Source organism: Varroa destructor, unplaced genomic scaffold (genome assembly GCF_002443255.2).
Source record: "Varroa destructor unplaced genomic scaffold, Vdes_3.0 BEIS01000003.1, whole genome shotgun sequence".
NCBI classification, from domain to species: domain Eukaryota; kingdom Metazoa; phylum Arthropoda; class Arachnida; order Mesostigmata; family Varroidae; genus Varroa; species Varroa destructor.
In genome coordinates, this window is record NW_019211456.1 from 8,838,929 (window position 1) to 8,858,198 (window position 19,270).

Genomic DNA, 19,270 nt, shown 5'->3' on the forward strand with positions numbered 1-19,270 from the left:
GGGGCTGCTGAGTTATTAGCTTACGAGGCAAAACAAAAAAACACTGCACTTAGTAAATCACACACGTCAACGTAAACGACGATAAATTCATCTGTGTTCACGTTATCGTTTTCCAGAAAAACCTCTACCTAGTAATTTGCACATTCGAATTTGAGACATGTAAATGTTAATGTGTTTGGCTCGTTTTCTGATGATGTGCTACTGCAGCTCCGGACATTAACATCGAAACACTCGTTTTTTTACATGAGCACATGGCGCGTATCGTACTAAACCTCGTATCTAATATGTAGATGGCTTTATTAAACTTCATCTAGCAAATATGAACGGCCACAGAACACAACATTCAAATCTCGCTTTTGTTTAGAACGCACATAAGTCAAACTGATCCGAGCAGATACCAACTTCAAAGCTTTTAAACCGCCAACTCGGCTGAAGTAAAGAACTTCAAATCATTAGGGACATACACAGCTTATGGGACACATCATGGCGATAGGTTAGCTAATAGCGCTATCTCACTGGAGAGGGGACGTTCACTATAATCGATAAGTTTGAAATTCAGAGCGTTTGAGGCACCTTCTACTTCTATTTTTGGCAAACATTTAGATGATGTTTTTGTAGCCACGATATAAATAGCATGTCCAAATGTGGCTGCAATCCAATGGGCTAGGAGGTTGCGTACTTTACATAGGGGTTTCATATCAAATTATAGGAATGGAAAAGCACAAGTACAACCGGCGCGAAGAAACTTTAACTCACTACACTTATCAGTTCATTTAAAGAAACAAGACGTCCTAAACGAGTATAAGTGATTTTTAGCTTAAGCCCTTTTACACGAAACGTTTTCCGTATCGTCTTTTCGGCCATGTTTTAGGACACCTGCCGGGAGGAATCTAGCCTAATTAACTTGGTACCCAGCAGACCTACACACGCAATAATAAGGTGACCTAAACACCTTCCTGTGGCAGTAGGGTAATTACTTTTCAGTTTATTTGAATTTTTCCATGTCATGTCAGTCACTAAATCAACCAAATGCCGATGGATACTAGAGCTTGTACTGCATAGAGTATAGAGAGTATACAGATAGCGGGTCAAACCTACTCTGCTAGTGAGACATCCATGAGGTTACGAGAGAATCCTTCGTCGGAGGGATTTGAAGCTGCGTTAGGATAGGGAGACATGAAAAATGATTACGCTCGTAATACACCAGTATTTACTGTAGCTAAAAACGGCTAGCCAACATAGTTTTAGTTCAACAAACTATCAGTCATCGAATGAGAGAAGACTGTGCCAAGAAGAACAGAATCGGCAGTAATGTTTATAAAATTTTACGATAAAAACCATTCCAGATGGGTGCACAAATAGCTTCCACGTTCATTTGAAGTCATAACGACAACATCAACAAACCAACTACTGCTTCAGTCCAAGTGCCTTATTTATTAACAGTTGACTTTCTGACTTAAGAATAACTTCACTTCTGATATGTGTGGCATTCCTTCTTTCAGATGTTACTCGGACTTCGCGTAGCTGCCAGAGCCGCATGCTACAAAACAAAAATTCTGCTATATTTTAACTTGGCAAAGAGCCTGACAAACAGGCAGCAAGTGGCAACAAAGGATGTCAAATCACAGATCAGACAAGCCTCGTGTAACAGGGAAAAGAGGAAGCTGGCTAACAAAAGAGTCTGTCCGGACACAGTTGACCTAAATCCAATGATTGCTCAGCTTTAGAGAGCAGGGTGATTTGACAGATTGGCATAGTCATTCCATGAAAATTGAGTTTGGATACGCTCCCCTAGATCTCCTATACAGATATAAAGCTGATCCTTAAACCTTATTAGTAACCCTTTGCCCTTGAGAGAGAAACACAATATATAGAGTTTAGACAATTTTAAATTCAGTCTTTGTTTAGGTTTAATAACATCCAAACTGTCATACAGTAATATACGGAACGTAGACGGAAATGAAGATCGTCTATATGATGACGTCTATGAAGATATATAGATAAGTTTAAAGTCACATATCTCAAGTTACATACATCGTACTGATGTCATTTGAAAGCCGAGACTTTGCAATATGGATACAAATTACAGGAACGCCTTCATTTAGATTTAGAAAAATAGCAACTTTAAGATAACTACAATTTTTGTTCGAGTTCGTTATAGTTTACGATCTTATTACAATAGAGGCATAAATATGGCTAAAGCCGATAAAAAAAAATATGCCGTTCATGGTCAAGATGCTACATCAGAAAACGAACGGCCTAAATATGGCGTCGCTTTTATTTTGGAAATCTCACCGTATTAATCGACCAATTACATAAAAGGCAATGGTCAAATAACTATCAAAGCGGAGCGAGGCCGACACGCGGTTAACGATTAATTATATCATCAGAAATAAAAATCTACCACCAAACGATCTAAAACTATTTGAAGAAAGCCGGGTGTCGAAAAGAAGTTCGATATTCGGGAGCCACAGAAATTGACGCAGGAGAATTTTCCTCTTGAATTTCGATCTGTCAAACTCCCATAACAAATTCGAGCCATTTCTAAAACGTGTGACCACGGATAATGAGGGGCTGACCGTACACGATAGACAATGACCTTCACAATCTGTGTCCAAGCCTAGACTGAGAAGATTACAGCAAGCCATCGAAAAAGATAAACTCGAGCTGATAAGAAACAAGGCGTTATCTTCTACCGTGAAAGTGCCAGTATATACACATCTCTTTAGCTTCATGAAAAAAATTAAGAGAACCTGAATACAAAAAAATTTCGTGCATCAACCATATAGCTTAGATTTTACACTTTCAGACTATCATCCGTTTCGCTTCTATAGAACTTCTTTAGCTTAGTTTTAATGAAGGGATGCAAAAATCGCTTGGCACAATTTTTTGCCAAAAAATCATAGATATTCCGCAACGATCGAATTACGATATTATCAGAGAAATGCCAGAAGAGCATCGATCAAAATGTTTGCTTTCTAACTAATACTGATATAACGTGCAAATATATTTTAGTTTTTGCTTTAAAACAGTTAATACTTTTCGTGAATTCATATAGCATTGTGGCCTAATTTGTAGGGTATCAGGACATGGAAAGTAGAGGGCGCCATCACGCCTTGATAATATGGGATCAGCTTGTCAGTGTCGGCTACGAATAATCTTCTAAGTTATAGTTAATGCCCCAGCGTGCTTAGAGCGAAATAATAATGCGTTTGGTTTTTTGCCACCTGCAAGCAATCTGATGGGCCATAAATGTTCAACCGCTTTTTTCCTAAGGGTCGAAATTTCTACCTCTGCTTATACTCTATGCCTCGGTACGTTGAACTTCTCTAGTTCTAGTGTTTCCCGTAGTATTTAATAAAAGCTTCCTTTAATTTATTTGAAGATTCATCTTTTTTCTCGCTTGAAGTTTCCTTTGCAGACAACACAACTTGTTTTTTTTTTTTTTTCATTATTTTAATAGGTTTCATTATGCATCGAAAATTAAGTACTTGCAAGATGAAAATCTTCATAACTTTGAAGATCAACACTTTCTCCGTTTCAAAATAGACAAACTGGTGGTATATTTGGCATTTGTCATTCAGCAAACACTTCTTTCCCTAAAGGAATTTTTATTCTGTAACAAAAAAGGACTGCTCATAAACATGCAGCCTCTAATGATTTCGCATAACACAGATCTCATCAGATAACCTCAATAGTATACAATGGATCTGATGATGTCCATGAAAAGCAAGGTGACATCGAAGATCACCGTTGATGAAGGAAGGAGGAAATGTTTACAGTGTACAGAATGCTGCCTATATGAAAGTGGTGTGAGACGTGGAATCAACTATCATGCCTAGTAAAAGATTGCTGTGTTTATTGCCCGTTAACATTGAGCCCAAGCAAGCTTGTAACACAGCGGGCTAGAGCCCTTACAGGTGGATATGGAATTCATTGTTGTCCTACGATTCCCCCGCCTGGCAGGTGGCAAAGTAAGGCTAATTAAGAGTACTGCTGTCGATAATGATTACCAAATAAACGTGATCAGTAAAGAGTTGAAGAATGCAAATGTACAAAGGTAACTGATACAAATAGTAGAATAGAGTACGAGTAAGGCATAAGAAAACAAACGGAAAAAATAGCGTTCGAAAATCCGGGTGTCTTGCGCCGGTGTAGACGTCGGCGCTGCTGTCCTTAACAAAATTTTTTCAAAACAATTTTTCAAGAGAACGTCAAAGTTGTAGCAACATTATTAAGGATTACCATATATGCATAGCCGTATTGTCCACAGGAGGCTACTGCCTCCCATCCGATGCAGTGGCGTGGGGAAGCAATAGCCGCAGTAGCTGTTGCGCCAGCCCTCCACGACGGGCATAAACACAACTACGTAGGATGAATAAAGTGTGATTTTGCTTAAACATATATAGTCTAATTTTTATCGGTTGTGGATTGGTGCGAGGCAAGGCGCGTAACACGTGGGGTGTCGACGCTCATGGGAGCTATACGGTACGTGAATGTACCACTCTTGTAACAATGTATGTTCTGGGGGAGAGGGCTGAGGTGTACATGTACTCTCTTAGACATCTCTGACCAAAATATGTGTGTTCATAAATGATTTATTATGAATCTAGGGAGTCGTAGCTCTAATGAAGCTACGTTACAACCTTTCATTTTTCCTTATTTTATTTTTTACGATGTTTATATATTTAGACATTTAGAAGTTTAATGATTCAGAACGTATCGATCCATTCCGCTGTGACTTGCTTATAGAATAAAGAACGTTATAGTAGAAATTCGGGAGTTCGCGTGTGTCATGTTTTTGGTTTAACTCTCACTTCTTAAAGTGACCCGCCAATATGTATTTATGCAACTTAAAAGTTTCTTAAAAGAAAAAAAAGACTTATAACAAATCATTTGAAAATGACGCGGGTTATAAATTTTACAAAAGTTCTACTGGAGTGTACATATCGAAGCTCATTGTGTTTCGGACATAGTAGCCTTTCCTATGAAGCTATACGGCTGTTGGACCTCTATGATGATACAAAATGCACGTAATACCGTTTAGAAGAAATTCGACTAATAGTACTGTTGACTAACCCGTAGTAACCTCAGATATATTATACAGAATTGATAACAATAGTTGGGATAAGGCTTTTTTATGCTGGAGTACATGTCACATGGTGGTAAACGTAGGCTCAATGTGCTGAAAAGGTGTTCAACTATTGTTGGACGCAATGTACAACTGACACATGTATAAGCACATAAAATCAGTCAAATGACATCTCGGCAATAAGATGGATCTACAGTGCGTACTAGAATGTTCTTTTCGTATGTACACTGCTAGACGCGTTACTGAAACAAATACGGACAACGCCCACTAAACACTGAAATTGGATCTCGGAAGCTGAGGAAACTGTTTCGCCACTCCCTAGATTACGCAAAAAATTGGCTTATCCAACTTAACTTTATACCATATTATTCATAGAGAGCTTTGCTAGCCGTCTTTGTCTGTCCTATTTTAGGATAGATTTATTCCGTTAACATAGGCAGAGGGCTTACGAATAACCCGACGCTCTTAACCTCCTCATAGCGAAATACTATTAACTTGTTTCTGTGACAAACTTAGATGATAGCCATAGAAGAATAAGTCAGGATTAACAAGAAAAAAAATCGTAAATAAAATTATTCCTTAGCGTTTGATTTGCCATCGTATCATATACTATTAGCCAGTAGCAAATTCACTAAGTTATAGAATCATATACTGTGGAGCTATATTTAACGATGAATTTCTTAGCTGCACTAATACCTCAAAGACCTCAGACCAACAAGGAAAAACCTCATCTTCGATTGTATGCATCTATTTGTTTTTCTCTCCTACGCGTCAGCTTTTGATTTTGCTCATGAACATTTAATTTCGATCGATTTAAGTACGAGGTCATGAAGTGGTTCTTCTCGTCGAGTCCTGACATTATGCTCCTCACAGATGTTTTTTGGGGTTCTGCATACCTCTTATGAGGCAGTCGAGTCGCTCTTCTCATTCTGTACTCGTATTCAAACGATCTTCGTGAAGATCACTCTTCATCTTCGCGTTGTTTATATTCATTATTGCGCAAATAAGTCCGTGTGAAATTCTCGAGCGGCAGTACTTCGCGACCCTAACACAGACAACTCTGAAATAGCATGGCAATAGCTTAGCGTTGTGTTGCCCCTCGCAAGCGTACAGTCTCGGCATGCACGTTTAACACGCCGTGGCAAAGGACAATGAACTCCTCTTTAATGGTGAACGAGCAGCTGCTTCAGCTACCGCAACTATTTATAGTTGAAATCGTGATTGCACGGCGCTAACGGCTCGTTTGTATGCAAATGCATGTTTAGTTGACAACGGACGTGTGACAAACAAAGCGGAAAACGTTGCTGTCCTTAACTCGTTCTATACGTGTTGCTTGCCTTTACGTAAGACGATTGTAATCAATCGGTGGTCCCCAAGGACGTAATGGCACTCGTCACGTGATGCCAACAACAGACCATGCGGGCTTTCCCCATACATGAGCGACACGAATACTTTGGCAATCAAATACTACTAATGTTCGTCTCGTGCTATTTCATTCATCAAGCCTATTGTTTTCTATATTAATCATAATATTTCACTGTAGAACATAAGGTTGTAACAAGATGTACTGTTGTTGAATAGCGTTACCGATCTGTCTTCACATAATTCTCCATATAATAACAATACGTTACTGGACCAACACTAAACACGCAACCGTGCAATGCAGAAAGCCATCAGATTCCGTCGTCTTCACAGTAAACACGCTTCACCGTATGCGACTCTCAATATGTAAGCGAAAATCTTCTAAACTAAAAAAGCCCGGCAAACTCTGCTTATTGCACTGTTTTAATGAAACAACCATTTACTCGACGTATTTGGCAATAGCTAACGACTAAGTAAAACCCGTATTAGCGAATTGAGAGGTATCTATAGGTGTAAGGATGATGAGTTAATTCCTGCGCCACACTGAAGTTGAAGGAAATCTTTCTTCATTGATTATTTTACCACGTAGCTGCTAAGGTAACCACGAAGATACAACAGTAGATCCTACTCATCAGGTCTTCGAACTAGTGAGCATCCGGTTCACTATTCGATTTACTGTGGAATCATATTTTAGACGGCTACGATAATGCGGGGGACTATGTGCACAAGCACAGCGACAGGGCGACAACTTTAGCTGTTAACGGAAATATCGAGGGCATAAAAGATGCAGGCAAAAGTTCAAGTTCGACCACAAAGTTGAACTGGCCGCTGTCCACTTCTGGGGGGCTGCTTAGGTCAAAAACCCACACATTTATTCAACATCAAACCTCATCCAGAGACGTTTGACATGCTGATGTAAATGTCGTCGTTCGCCGCAATGAACAATCCAATAAAGGTTTTATCGACAGGCGTCGCACATGTGCATCGAAGTCTACCATCTATTAGTGAATAGTTTAAATTAGAATTTAATAGCGCTAAAACAACTGCCCAAAAAAATCAATTTTTATTTTCGCAGACCCATGCCGACAAGCCAGCGGCCGAGAGATTCAGCTGCATTTCATTTGAAAGTTTTTTTATCTTTTGCATTTGTTAGCACAAGACTGAAGTCAACATCCTGATCTTCGCCTTCGTTTTTCTGTGTCTTCCTAAATGTCTCACGTCGAAATCTGTTCCTATCGCTCACTCATAATAAAAAAAAAGGAAGCCTCTTCGGTGAGCTTGTTTCATTTTGTTGCTTTCAAGTCGTCAAAGCAACTTCTAGACGCAAGGCTTATACGCGACGGTATAAAACATATGAACAGACACATATAAATATAATCGCATAATCCACGAAGGTGTTACTATATAATAATCGTAATAACAATAACAAACGAATAACGCAACGGAAATAATACAACTACAGCTTGTAGCGTTACCACACTTTGCATGTTCGGACATTGTTCCCTCCACGCCCGTTTGAAGTACCTGTAGCTTGTTGTGGGACATGTTGTGTTTCCCTAAAGGCTTTTGTCAAAGAACCGTGATACTAAGCAAAGCGTAGCCCCGGTTCGTAATCTGGCGGGGCGCCGATCTGCAAACGACCCCATGGAAATTCTTCACCAAACAGCGTACGGGGCTGGCCTTCGCGCTCGGGGGGTGCGAAGCGACTTAGGGTAATGGAATAGTTGTGTAACGTACATGTGTACCGAACGTGAGCACCTGAACGACATAATAGCAACTTCCAGTTTCAATATACGCTTCGTTATGCTCAATATTATTTAGGCCAGCGTCACTGAGGTGTAAGGAAACATCATCTACCGCAATATATACAAATGTGAGTATGTGTGCGCGGGCTTGCTTGTGTGTGTGTGTGTGTATCGTGCGTGTCTGTAGGCGTGTGTGTGTGCGTGCGTATTACGTAGCCAATACACCCCTATATTATAAATATATAAACCTAGGAACTATTACGTGTTCAATCAAAAATCTCAGAATTCTGCGAGGCTTCTCTGGAAACAACCTCGATCTGACTGAAAGCTAAAAAGAAGTGAGAGCGCTGCTGGCTTTATCCCGTCCTAGCTTATTGGTAAACGTTGCACTTCATGACATTCCGATTAGAGTACGTAGTCGACAGTGTGATTTGATTGGTTCAGTCATAGGGCCTGTTCAAGCCTTCCGTTCTTGCTAACTACATCTAAAACGTGACTTCAGTCCAGTCGCGCTAAATACATGAACGAACAGACCTGTAAATACCAGACGAGATACGTAAAACGAAGCTTCTGTAGCGGAATTACTGTTGGCGTATACCTGGCACGTGATATACGTTAAGCCGGATGTTAAAGCGTGCTTATTAGTAAACGGTTACTTGCGTGCGAAGCGAATTCAACTTACTCTATCATTGCTGGCGGTGCCGCATAGACTTCATCGTATATATACAACTAGACGGCATCCTCACATCCCTCCGTTTGTCAAATGCGCTAGCGTATAGAACGAGTAGACCTAACTATGACTGGAAACTTTTATTTCCGCAAGAAGAAACAGTATATCATAACATAAGGTGTATATAATGTCCTAGTGGTCCTATCCGCACAGTCCATTCCATGCACCTGGACATGTTTTGTCATCTGAGCCATCAGTAAGCGTCCTTATTTCTATGAGGCCCATCATTCATGATTCGTCAAAGTTTAATAGACTCGTTATAGCTAAGTGTTTATAATGGCGTTTGCCTCACCCATAAATCATTAACAAGCTTTATAATGAGTACCGTACAGACACTCAAATGCAAAGGGCTACAGAATCAATAGCAGTAAAAAAAATACGCTGTTAACCCGAGCTACGTAAAGGAGCCGTTGCCCCGCTTTTCCATTTGCGTTCGTTTAGAACGTTTATGGAGGAATTCATTCAATGGTCACTCACAACCTATTTAGCTGAGGCGATCATAATCCATTTCACTTAAGTAAATTGTCAAATAATCAGTGTGCAAGAGCAGCGCAAGAGTCTATCCAATATTCTTCACGCAAAAATGAAAAGAAATAGCGCCTATTTAGACGATCAGCCATAGCCGAGGATTAGGATTATCACGGACACAGAAAATGTTTGAACTTGTGTCACGATGTAAAATCACCAAAACATACGCGCGAAGAAAATCACACGTACTCTTCTTTTTTTCTGCCTATAAATTATCAAGCTAAAGTAAATTGTTTAAATGCGTTTAAACTGTAACTTATAATAACGGAAATCGATTCTTTATGTAGTTAAGCATAGGTGTGCGGGCAAACTGAGGCAGTAGAAAAGTACTACCTACTTCATTGCATCTGGGCTTATTTCCTTACAACAATGATCAGTTTTAATGGTAGTTTATAGTATACAGTTTTTTTGTGGCTTTGTATGGGCCAGACCCGATACAGTGTACGGTATTGCGAGCTATCTTCGATTAAAACCCACCCTGGTGACAGAAACGTGCAATCTGCCAATTCAGTTGTCATGTCAAATCTTTTTTGGTCCAGACTTTTTCCCCGTCCATGTCCTTCCATGCAGGCCTGATGGCAACCGTTCGAGTGGCTCAACCTGCAGCTCTTTGCTAACAATCTCCACCTAAGTCGCCTGTACTAGAAGAAAACAGAACCGCAACTGACCTTCTGTTAGGCGACGATAAGCGTTTTTAACCCGGCGTTTTTCGAGAGTTGTTGTGATTATTTATGGAGTCAGCTGCTATTTTAGCTTGGCCATTCAGCGCCTTCACCTACAGATGCATTCATTCTCACCCGAGATACCGAAGAACTCAGTTAGCTGTACACGATTTAAAGGGCAACGGATACTGAAACGAATACTACTAGTATGTACGATAACAATGGTTACCTACTTAGCCGAAACCCCCAGGACACTAGCCCCTCAGGGCCAAGACTGACAACTGCGATAATCTTAATCGACTGCTCATCGCGTCACTCTGAACTAGCTTACAAATTCACAAAAACCTCGACAGTATGACAAAAGCGTTCCCTTAAATCTCCTTTTACTCAATAATAGCCTTGTTTTTCTTAGAAAACACCGAATGATTGAGACTCTCGACAACGCAACGCTTCCGCGGCGCACCATTATGACTAAACTAGTAATCCCATTACGTCACGCTAACAATCATCTTAATATAAATACGTTACAAGTAAAGTTTAATATTTCTCAGAAGAAAACCGTGGTGCTAGTACTGTGTTTGTTATTGTATGTTGATGTGTAACTACGCCGCACATTGAGGTAATTCTGCTAAAATCAAATCTAACAAATCGATAGTGAAGCATCAACAACTAAAAAAAAATAACGAAGCTATTGATGAGCTCATTTTCAATCTGGCGTCTAAGATGACTCTGTTTATTTAGCAGTACACATAATAATACGACAGGCGATTGACCCAATAGAGCCCATCACTATATTTAAACAACTACATTCAAGCCTGAACAATGAAGTCTCTGTACAAACAATCGTAGATAGGCCATTTTGCAACAGCCGCTAGGAAATGGGAAAAGTGCCCAAGGCAGCCGCACTTAACCCCCCCTAAGAATACGTTTCAATAAGAATTTAAATGTATAGTTGGTACCATTCCGAATTAGTATACATCTCGCTATAACTATATGTTCTCTGGAAAAATTATTTATTTGTTTCACTTGATAATCTAGACTACCACAAGCCGAACGCAGCGCATCCTGACTATCCACCAAAATAACTTTGCATATATTCACAGTGTCATGTCTTCTTTCTCTCATAACCTCGATTATGGCGTCTCAGTACTGATTCGTTCGGCAGTAGTAGCAGACGTTGTAATCCTACGATTGTTCTGCACTTTTTTTTCTGAGCAGTACTGCAGTGGCCTTTATTCGAAACTATATACGTAATCATGTAACAGAAGGCCATGAGGAAGTACACAAGAGCCATGCTTCTTTCATATATGAACGACGAACTAACAACTACCGTAGGGACATAGATTACACCCATGAGACAAGCCTAAGTAAACAGACGTTTTGATCGTCAAGTTGCAAGTGGAGAAAACTTACCATCGTGGGCTATTGTGCTGCATGCGGGGTTCGTGCAGCAGGACAGATAACCTTCTTGTCACTGTTACTGCGGCCGTAAAGGCACGATGAGCCGACGCCGCTGCCTCCTATCAGCTCCAGTAGAAATTCTATTAGACTTATGCACGAAGCTCGTAACACAAGACACGCCGTTATATACACATGCGAGCGACACATACTTGGCCAGACACTCGACCCGACTCTCCCTCTAACCGTTACCATTGCCCTGTATCCGCGCCATAAAACTTCTTAGCCGTTCTTCAGGCTCTGCTCAGCCACGCTGCTTCCCCGCACCGTCAATACCTTCACCAAAGACGCAAGAACAAGGGGCGGTGGTTGGAGAGTTGGCGTACTTCAAGTGCTTCAAGCGCCACAAATGCATTTAAGTAGAAGTAAAAGGAGAAACGGGAAATACAAAGGAAGGATGCTGCCGCGCGCGAGCTACAGCCCTATGGCAAAATTGTGAAGTCGTAATCCCGAAAGGAGACGCGCCCGGGCCTCGAAAGCAATACGAACGTCAGCCATCGCCGAGTGGTTCTCAACGTCTGTGACGCGTGATCGTAGTTATATGCACATAAAGACATGTATTCGCTGCCTAAGTACTATAAACTTGAGTAGGCTGAGCAGTTAGTTGCATTCAGTGAAACTTAGCTAAATGTCGAGGAGTGGGTAGGCAAAATGTTACGGACTTGTTGACTAAAGCCTTTCTATAGTGCCATTACTAACTCATGGTAAAGAACTGTAGTATCGTATGTTAGCTATTTTAGATAAGAGAAGCAGCTGTGATGGTTTTTGGAAGGTACACGTTCTAGCCGTAGCATAGTATTCCGTATACCCACCTAAATACAAAATTCTCCTCAATAGAAGGGGTTTCTGGTAGAGGAAAGGCATTTCTGGCTAACATTGCTAAACAAACGGAAAACCAAAACGTATCTGACGTCGTCGTCATATTTTATGTTGGCCCATTGTTCCCTGTTACTTAGGGACATCTATCGAAGGATCAGCGAAGATTATACAAACCGTGGCTTCCATTCACATTCGCGATTTTTTCTAAAGGCGAAAGAGGTAAACCGGATAGCCAAGGCTTTTCTTTTAGTACGGTTACGAATTTTTCGTTCGAAAACAACGCCCATATATCTTAGATTTAGCTCAGTATCTACGAAAGCTGAAAAGTCAAGTAAAGCACAAGTATGAAGAGACTTCACGCTTTTGTTCCAAAATCGACAAAGCAACAAAGCAGCAGGTGCCTTCTTATTACCTAACTAATATCGGTCCAGAATTGAATGTACAAAATAGGTCTCAAAAATCCGTTTCCAAGTGAGGCATTTAGAGAAAACCGGAAGCTTTACTTTACGGCCTTATAGCTACTGCCATCCGCTTGTTGTATTTCATCCTGTCATTGCAAGCAGCAAGCAACCGCTACCCGCCCCAGCCTTATGCGATATTTTAGTATAAAACATTCGTTGTATATTCTCAGTCCCTGCTTTAATAATTCTTTGTTCCAGCCCCTTACAAGTACAGTAAAGGGATAACATTGGTTTCGTTAGATCGAGGAAATATATGAAAATCAATATGTTCCTTACTGAATAAACGGAAAGCAAGTCGTCAGTCAATCCTATAGATCAGCATTGATAGATATTGCGGCGAGTTTTCATAGCAGCAAATATGGGAAAATGATCGAGCTTTCCTCGTTTTATCGAACATGGAATTTCAGAATCGTAACGTTAAATGAACGATTCAGTCTACATTAGTGGCTATAAAAATATCCCCCTTCACGTAACATACGATCTCTGAAGCAGCGACTAGCGACTCCTTCAGCCTATTCATAGGTCGTCTTTACGGCGTTACTTGGCAACGCTTGACTCTGAGGGGCAGTCAGCAATAAGTTTCTTACTAGCTTAGGATATGGACAATTTACATACTGGCTGGGTTGCGCCATTTTTCTTGTTATGTCGACGTTGTGCAAGCTCTGCTAAGACTCATTTTAAGACTGGTCAAAGGAATTTCATAATGAAATTTTCCACCGATCCAATAGACAGCTTCGCAAGGAACTGTAAATTGATTTTTGCTTTGCTGTACTATGTTTTTTCCTGCACACAGTAGAACAATACAAAATACCGGTGTCCGACGTCAAAGCACAGGATTCTAACATAGACCTAAATTTATATCAGACTGTCTAACATCATACGAGTTTATAGCCAGCTCGGAAAGTATTCCATAATTCATCACTATAACATTTCTATAATTCTTCAAAACATAGTGTTGATTAAGGGCGAACAAAAAAAAATTGCGAAATTGTCTCTGTTTCCCTCCTATATGCCTTTACGGCTTATGAAGCACTACTGTAGATAGGGTAGAAGGCAAAACCGTTACATTTTATTCTACCGAAATGCATTTTTAACGCTTGACTTTATACGAACCAGGCTAGACCCAGACAGCACGCCTCATCGCAATCGCAAGCAAGACCCGGACTGGGATTAGACCAAATTTACTTACGCGTCGTATCTTTTGTACACGCGCTGGACAGAAAAATCCATCACAGTCGGTTATATATCACCGGGCACCTATTACTAGCTGTCTTTTTTTTACAAGCTGTCTCTCCATGGTTTCGGTAAACTTTAACTCGTTTTGGTTCAACCCGGGTTTAATGGTCTATATTAGGTACGGAAGAACTAAGTGTAACCAGTTAGTTACACTTAGTGCACTCTAATTAAGATATTCCTTAGACTGCATTTCAAAGAAGATCTACAGTATTATAGTCACGTTGTGACCAAAAAAGAATAGTCTGGTTGGAAAATAGATTAGTTCCATACATTTTATGTAGAAAAAACCGAAGCCGCATCAGCCATGATTTTAAATCAGATCGCAAGTATAGTCTTTATCAATAATGTGTGCGCGTTGCATTAAAAAAAAATATCCAATAAAACTAACATCATCGCATCGCTAATCTCTATTAAAATCGTCTATTGAAACCAACGGTTTCGGTACCCCTAACGCATAAACAACATCACACTATGACGTCAGATATCGATATATAAAAACATTTCTCACAAGATTATGTTTTTGTTTTTGTCTGCCTTTACTAGTGTGCATACTATTTCAACCGTTTTGTTCCAATACACATTAACAAACGTATGCAACCGTTATTCCTGTGCCGCTCCTTCTCCTACATCCAATAGCTAGTTCTCCCAATAGTGCGAATACTAGGACACGAATAAAAATTAACCGCCGTAGAGAACCGTATAAGAAAAACTACTGTGGACGATAGGTGCTTGAGGGTGTTACGATGCTACGGCGCTTGGCGGATACGGCCAGATCGGAGAAAGACGAACATAGAAAACGAAGCAAAGGCAGATATATACACGTTATTGCGCGTTATTGAAGGAGGAAGCTCTGCGCGAAATCGGGGTCTTCCTTCAAGGCCTTGGAGAAAAACCCCTGTTTGCCAAGCGACAGGCAAACACCAACAGCCGCAGAGTATCTTGAATCCATTGACCTAGTGGCCGCCGCCGAGGCAGACGACGCGAGTACATACATATGACCGCTGTGAATGCTTGTTGCAACGAGACCAGACTGGTAGTTGGCCGCTTCGGCGGTTAGAACCGACGATGTAGCCGTTCTGTATGAGTGTAAATACATGTCCACTGCCGCCAATAGAAACACTAACTGACCGAACGCCGACCCGCCTCATCTTCAACATCGCATGCTAGCGCCCCATAGACACGCGTTTGCGTCTATGGGGCGCTGGGTAGCTGGATGATTTCCTTGGATCAGCGCGCCGACTGAATGCATCACTGTGTTTGCCTGTAAAGTACCACTTAAGCGTAATTGACAAGGACAATCTTTGGAAGGGACGAGAAGATCACCGCAATATTGCGTATTGACGACTGAACGAACATCAACCACAAATGGTCTAGCGAGATGGTCGGCAGAGTCTACTGGGAACGAATACTCGCTGGGAGAACGCTATACGTAACAGGTAGGCACCACGAGAATTGACATTACGAAACAGTGAAGCAGGTGAATGCATATGACCTGGCGATAAATATATACACGTGGGGTATACCTTGATTTTTGTGACTCAAAGGTGTGGGCGAATGAAAACGAGAAAGATTATTAATAATCTTCCTCGACGTCATTACGACTTTATTAATTTAATATGGTCGTAATGACGTTTTTACGTCATATGACAATTATTTCTTCGCTCATATATATATATGCAAATGCTGCTGTATATATTTGAAAAAGCCAAGTTATGGCAAGAAGATACACCTGTCAGGAAACTACTGCTATACTAGTAGGTAAGAGAGCAGAAGTAATGTACACGGGGCAAAGGCGGCTCTTTTCTGAACTGTCCTCCTATCTAAGTTTATAAAGGGCTCGTTAATGACGTGACACTCGAGTAACAGGGCATTTTAGAATGATGTTATGGATGGTCTTCGTATAACTTTCTCACTTGTAGGCTTTGTCTATTTTAGAATCGTAACAACCAACACTATGATGAAGTCATCCATATTAAATTAAGAGAATATGGCGCTAACTAGTAAGTTTAGCGACTAAGTCTTGATACTGGCTAAGTTATACAAGCTGAACTTTCTGTTTTTTATTGTAAGCTACTAACTAGCATATTAGAACAAGGACCTTACTCGCTTGACTTTTGCTTTTCAGCTACTTCAATTTTCATGCAAACTGGAGAAGCAAAAACTTTTCACATCATTTTGATGTGTATATATATGTATATATAGCAGAGCAGACGGACAGTCTGTGCGATGCCACAATGTGCCAGTATCATTGTCATTGATTCCTGCCAAATCAATAGCGAGCTTAGGCACATCAACTCCGTCGTACCCATTTGGTTAATTATGCTCTGCCAACGGTAGGATAAATAAAAAATAAATAAATAGGCAATATGCTAACATAGGATATGCGAATCTAGTGCAGTATGTTTCCACATAAACCGGGCAAAACTGAGCTCTATGACCGGATAAATTCTCCAATTCTTCCCCTTCGGCCATAGCTAAAGAATAACGGTCACTTGGGGTACACGTGAAAAAGGGGCATTGTTCAGAATCTGCAAAAACAATAAGAACACACTGGCATAAGTAAATAGATAATGATTAAATCATTTTACGAGAATGTTGACCACAATGGTGGCCTTGGTTAAATCTTGAACGTGCCCTAAATGTCCGAGTGACATAAAGTTCTAAGACTCGAGAACCTAGCTACAGTTTATTTATTTATTTTCGAAATGGGTACGTCTTAAGGCTGATGACTACTGAAGAAACATTGCGAACACTCGTATGACATGCACAAAAGAGAAGCAAGCTATGCCGGCGATGATCCCCTTCTTGAATTTTTCCTGAAGGACGGCGCAGTGTTAAACACAGGATTACGAGAGCAATATCAAAGCAGTACGACACACTGTGCAACAAGATCCCGTCACCAAGGCTCAACAGGTGAAGCCTGATGGCCTGAAAATAATCTTTCTAAACATGTCTATGCAAAGCTGCTAGGCAAAATCTACTTTTGGCCAGGGACACTGTAAAAGTGAACGCTAACTACTTCCGTATGTGTCACTCGAGCGACGTTTTCAAAGCTCAGAGCAAGCGAGTTATATAGTTTCTATTTAAAATATGTGTGTCGAAAATTGGGAACGCCAGAAGTGAATATACATATATATGCAAACGGAACAATTGGGAACAAGTAATTAGTATAGAAGAAATTTACAGTTAAATAACCTAACCACCTATCTACCTATTCTCATTGACGAGGATGTATCACAGGTTCAATGAATGACGGATTATTTTTTATTACTTTTATTGGCGTGTATTGCGAGCAGACCCGCCCGCTCGCGACATAAGGAGAAATTTAAACTTATTTTGGTAAACCATAATAAACACACAATGACTCGATCATTTTCGATGTTCACTCAAATCCAAAAACAACTAACGACCAGTGGTCTATCACAGAGTTTACTTTTGGTCTAAAATTTGATTCATTCTAAACGTCTACTTTTGTGTATGTATAGTGATACCTGTACCACTGTCTCCAATGCCTGTTCTCAAGAATGCTGTTTGCAACCTTTCGCTAGACACAAGTTGCTTTCTGCCATCAGAAAGCTCTGTTCCACTGTTTCATTGTTGCCGATATTGGACCAAAGTACAACGATACTTTTTGCAGCACCGCCGTAGTCGAACAAACGTGTAAGTACAAATAGAATCAACTTAGATTAAACATAAGTTTAGCCGCTAAAAACAATTTTTTATTTTAAATGCGAGTTAATGCTCTGACCCTGGGAATATTACGACGATGTCAGCTGAGAGAAAACACGTCAGTCAGAGATAGCATCGACAAGGGCCTATTAACCACAATCGGACAAAGCAGCACCAATGAACATGTGCTCGCTTCCGTCTAAATTGGTCTCCTGTTTTCTGCCACATAGATATGCAGAAATTTGTACTTCTAGGAGAAGTGTGATGAAAACCATCTGTATCTTAATGACGAATCCATAGGTAATGAAACATGCTATGATCCGAAGCTACACTTCCATGCTTTCCAATGTCAACTTCCTTAATCGACATCGTGAAGTCGCGAAAGAACTTAAAATTGTTACTTATTTAAATAAATACTATTCAAGTCCACATATATACAAGCTTAACAAGCAAACCAACTCACCCACACGATAATGCATTAAGCGTAAATATGACAGTATCAATTAAACCATCTTTCGTAATTTGAATGGGGGCACACGTGTTTTTCTATTATGGCACTTAGGCTTTAGAACGGGTAGCAAGCCTTTTTCGACCCTACGCGCCTGAGCTCCACATAGTACGAACGTTCTCAAATGAATTGAACACTAGCCTATGTAGAACGAGACGTATAACACATGTAAACCGTGCGTTTGAGGACCACACATATGCAAAGTCCTTTTAACTATTATAGCATGGAACGTCATCCACGCCAGAAATTAAGGCATCGGTATGCAACAGGGTAATACATAAACGTAGACACTTTGGGAAAACGCATTTTTACGCAAGATAACTCAATTTCGTAAATCCTTGTTATCGTTGGGATAACGGAGGTCCGGCTGATCCCTCCACCAGAATAACTGTCGTAATGTACCTTCGCATGTAACGAACCGACAAGTATAACCTACGTTAGATTTGGGAGCTCTTTTAATGTTAGCAGCAGAAAGTCCCACTTATCAGAGCACCGCTGCCGCACCGTGTCCCTAAAGACCTATATTTCAAGTATCTTTTTCCAGCAGGTATACTGCAATCCATACGCAGGAAAACAGCAAACACTTCGATTGGAGCTTGGTTTTTTATGTACAATTGTATTTAAATGCGGTACATTTAAATTTCACATTCGACATATACAGAAAGAAGCGTTTATTTGATATTTTGATATTGTCAAACCTTTAAACTGGTTGACAGAATAAGCAGAATCAGGGACTCAAGTCTCTCCAATGACACGTCCTATACGATGTGATTAAGTAAAGAAACGAATTCTACAAATGTACACGGTAAAATAATTTAATGCAGCTCGATCTACTATGTTTTTTCTTCCACCTCGCCTTTGTCCAACAGTTTCACTTGTTCCAGAGCCGCCTTTTCAAGGGTGGACTGCGAGTAAGTTACAAGTAAAAGTCATGAAGTTATATTGCATCATCCTGCTGGAGTGTATGGGGCAGGATAGGATGGAGTTATACGAGCCGCTG

General features: G+C 40.4%; 1 protein-coding gene across 4 annotated transcripts in view; it reads right to left on the minus strand.

Annotated features, from left to right (window-relative positions):
• Positions 1-19,270, minus strand: part of LOC111247374 (puromycin-sensitive aminopeptidase-like protein) — a 46,803-nt gene that overhangs the window by 25,069 nt on the left and 2,464 nt on the right. Inside the window, exon 1 of one of the 4 annotated variants that reach the window (XM_086982953.1) lies at positions 9,935-9,990. The exons of the other annotated variants lie outside the window; for them this stretch is intronic. Coding sequence (XP_086839079.1) covers positions 9,935-9,975 — 41 coding nt within the window. The 5' untranslated portion in view covers positions 9,976-9,990. Of the gene's footprint in view, positions 1-9,934; positions 9,991-19,270 lie in introns of those variants that run through there. 4 annotated transcript variants of the gene reach the window in all.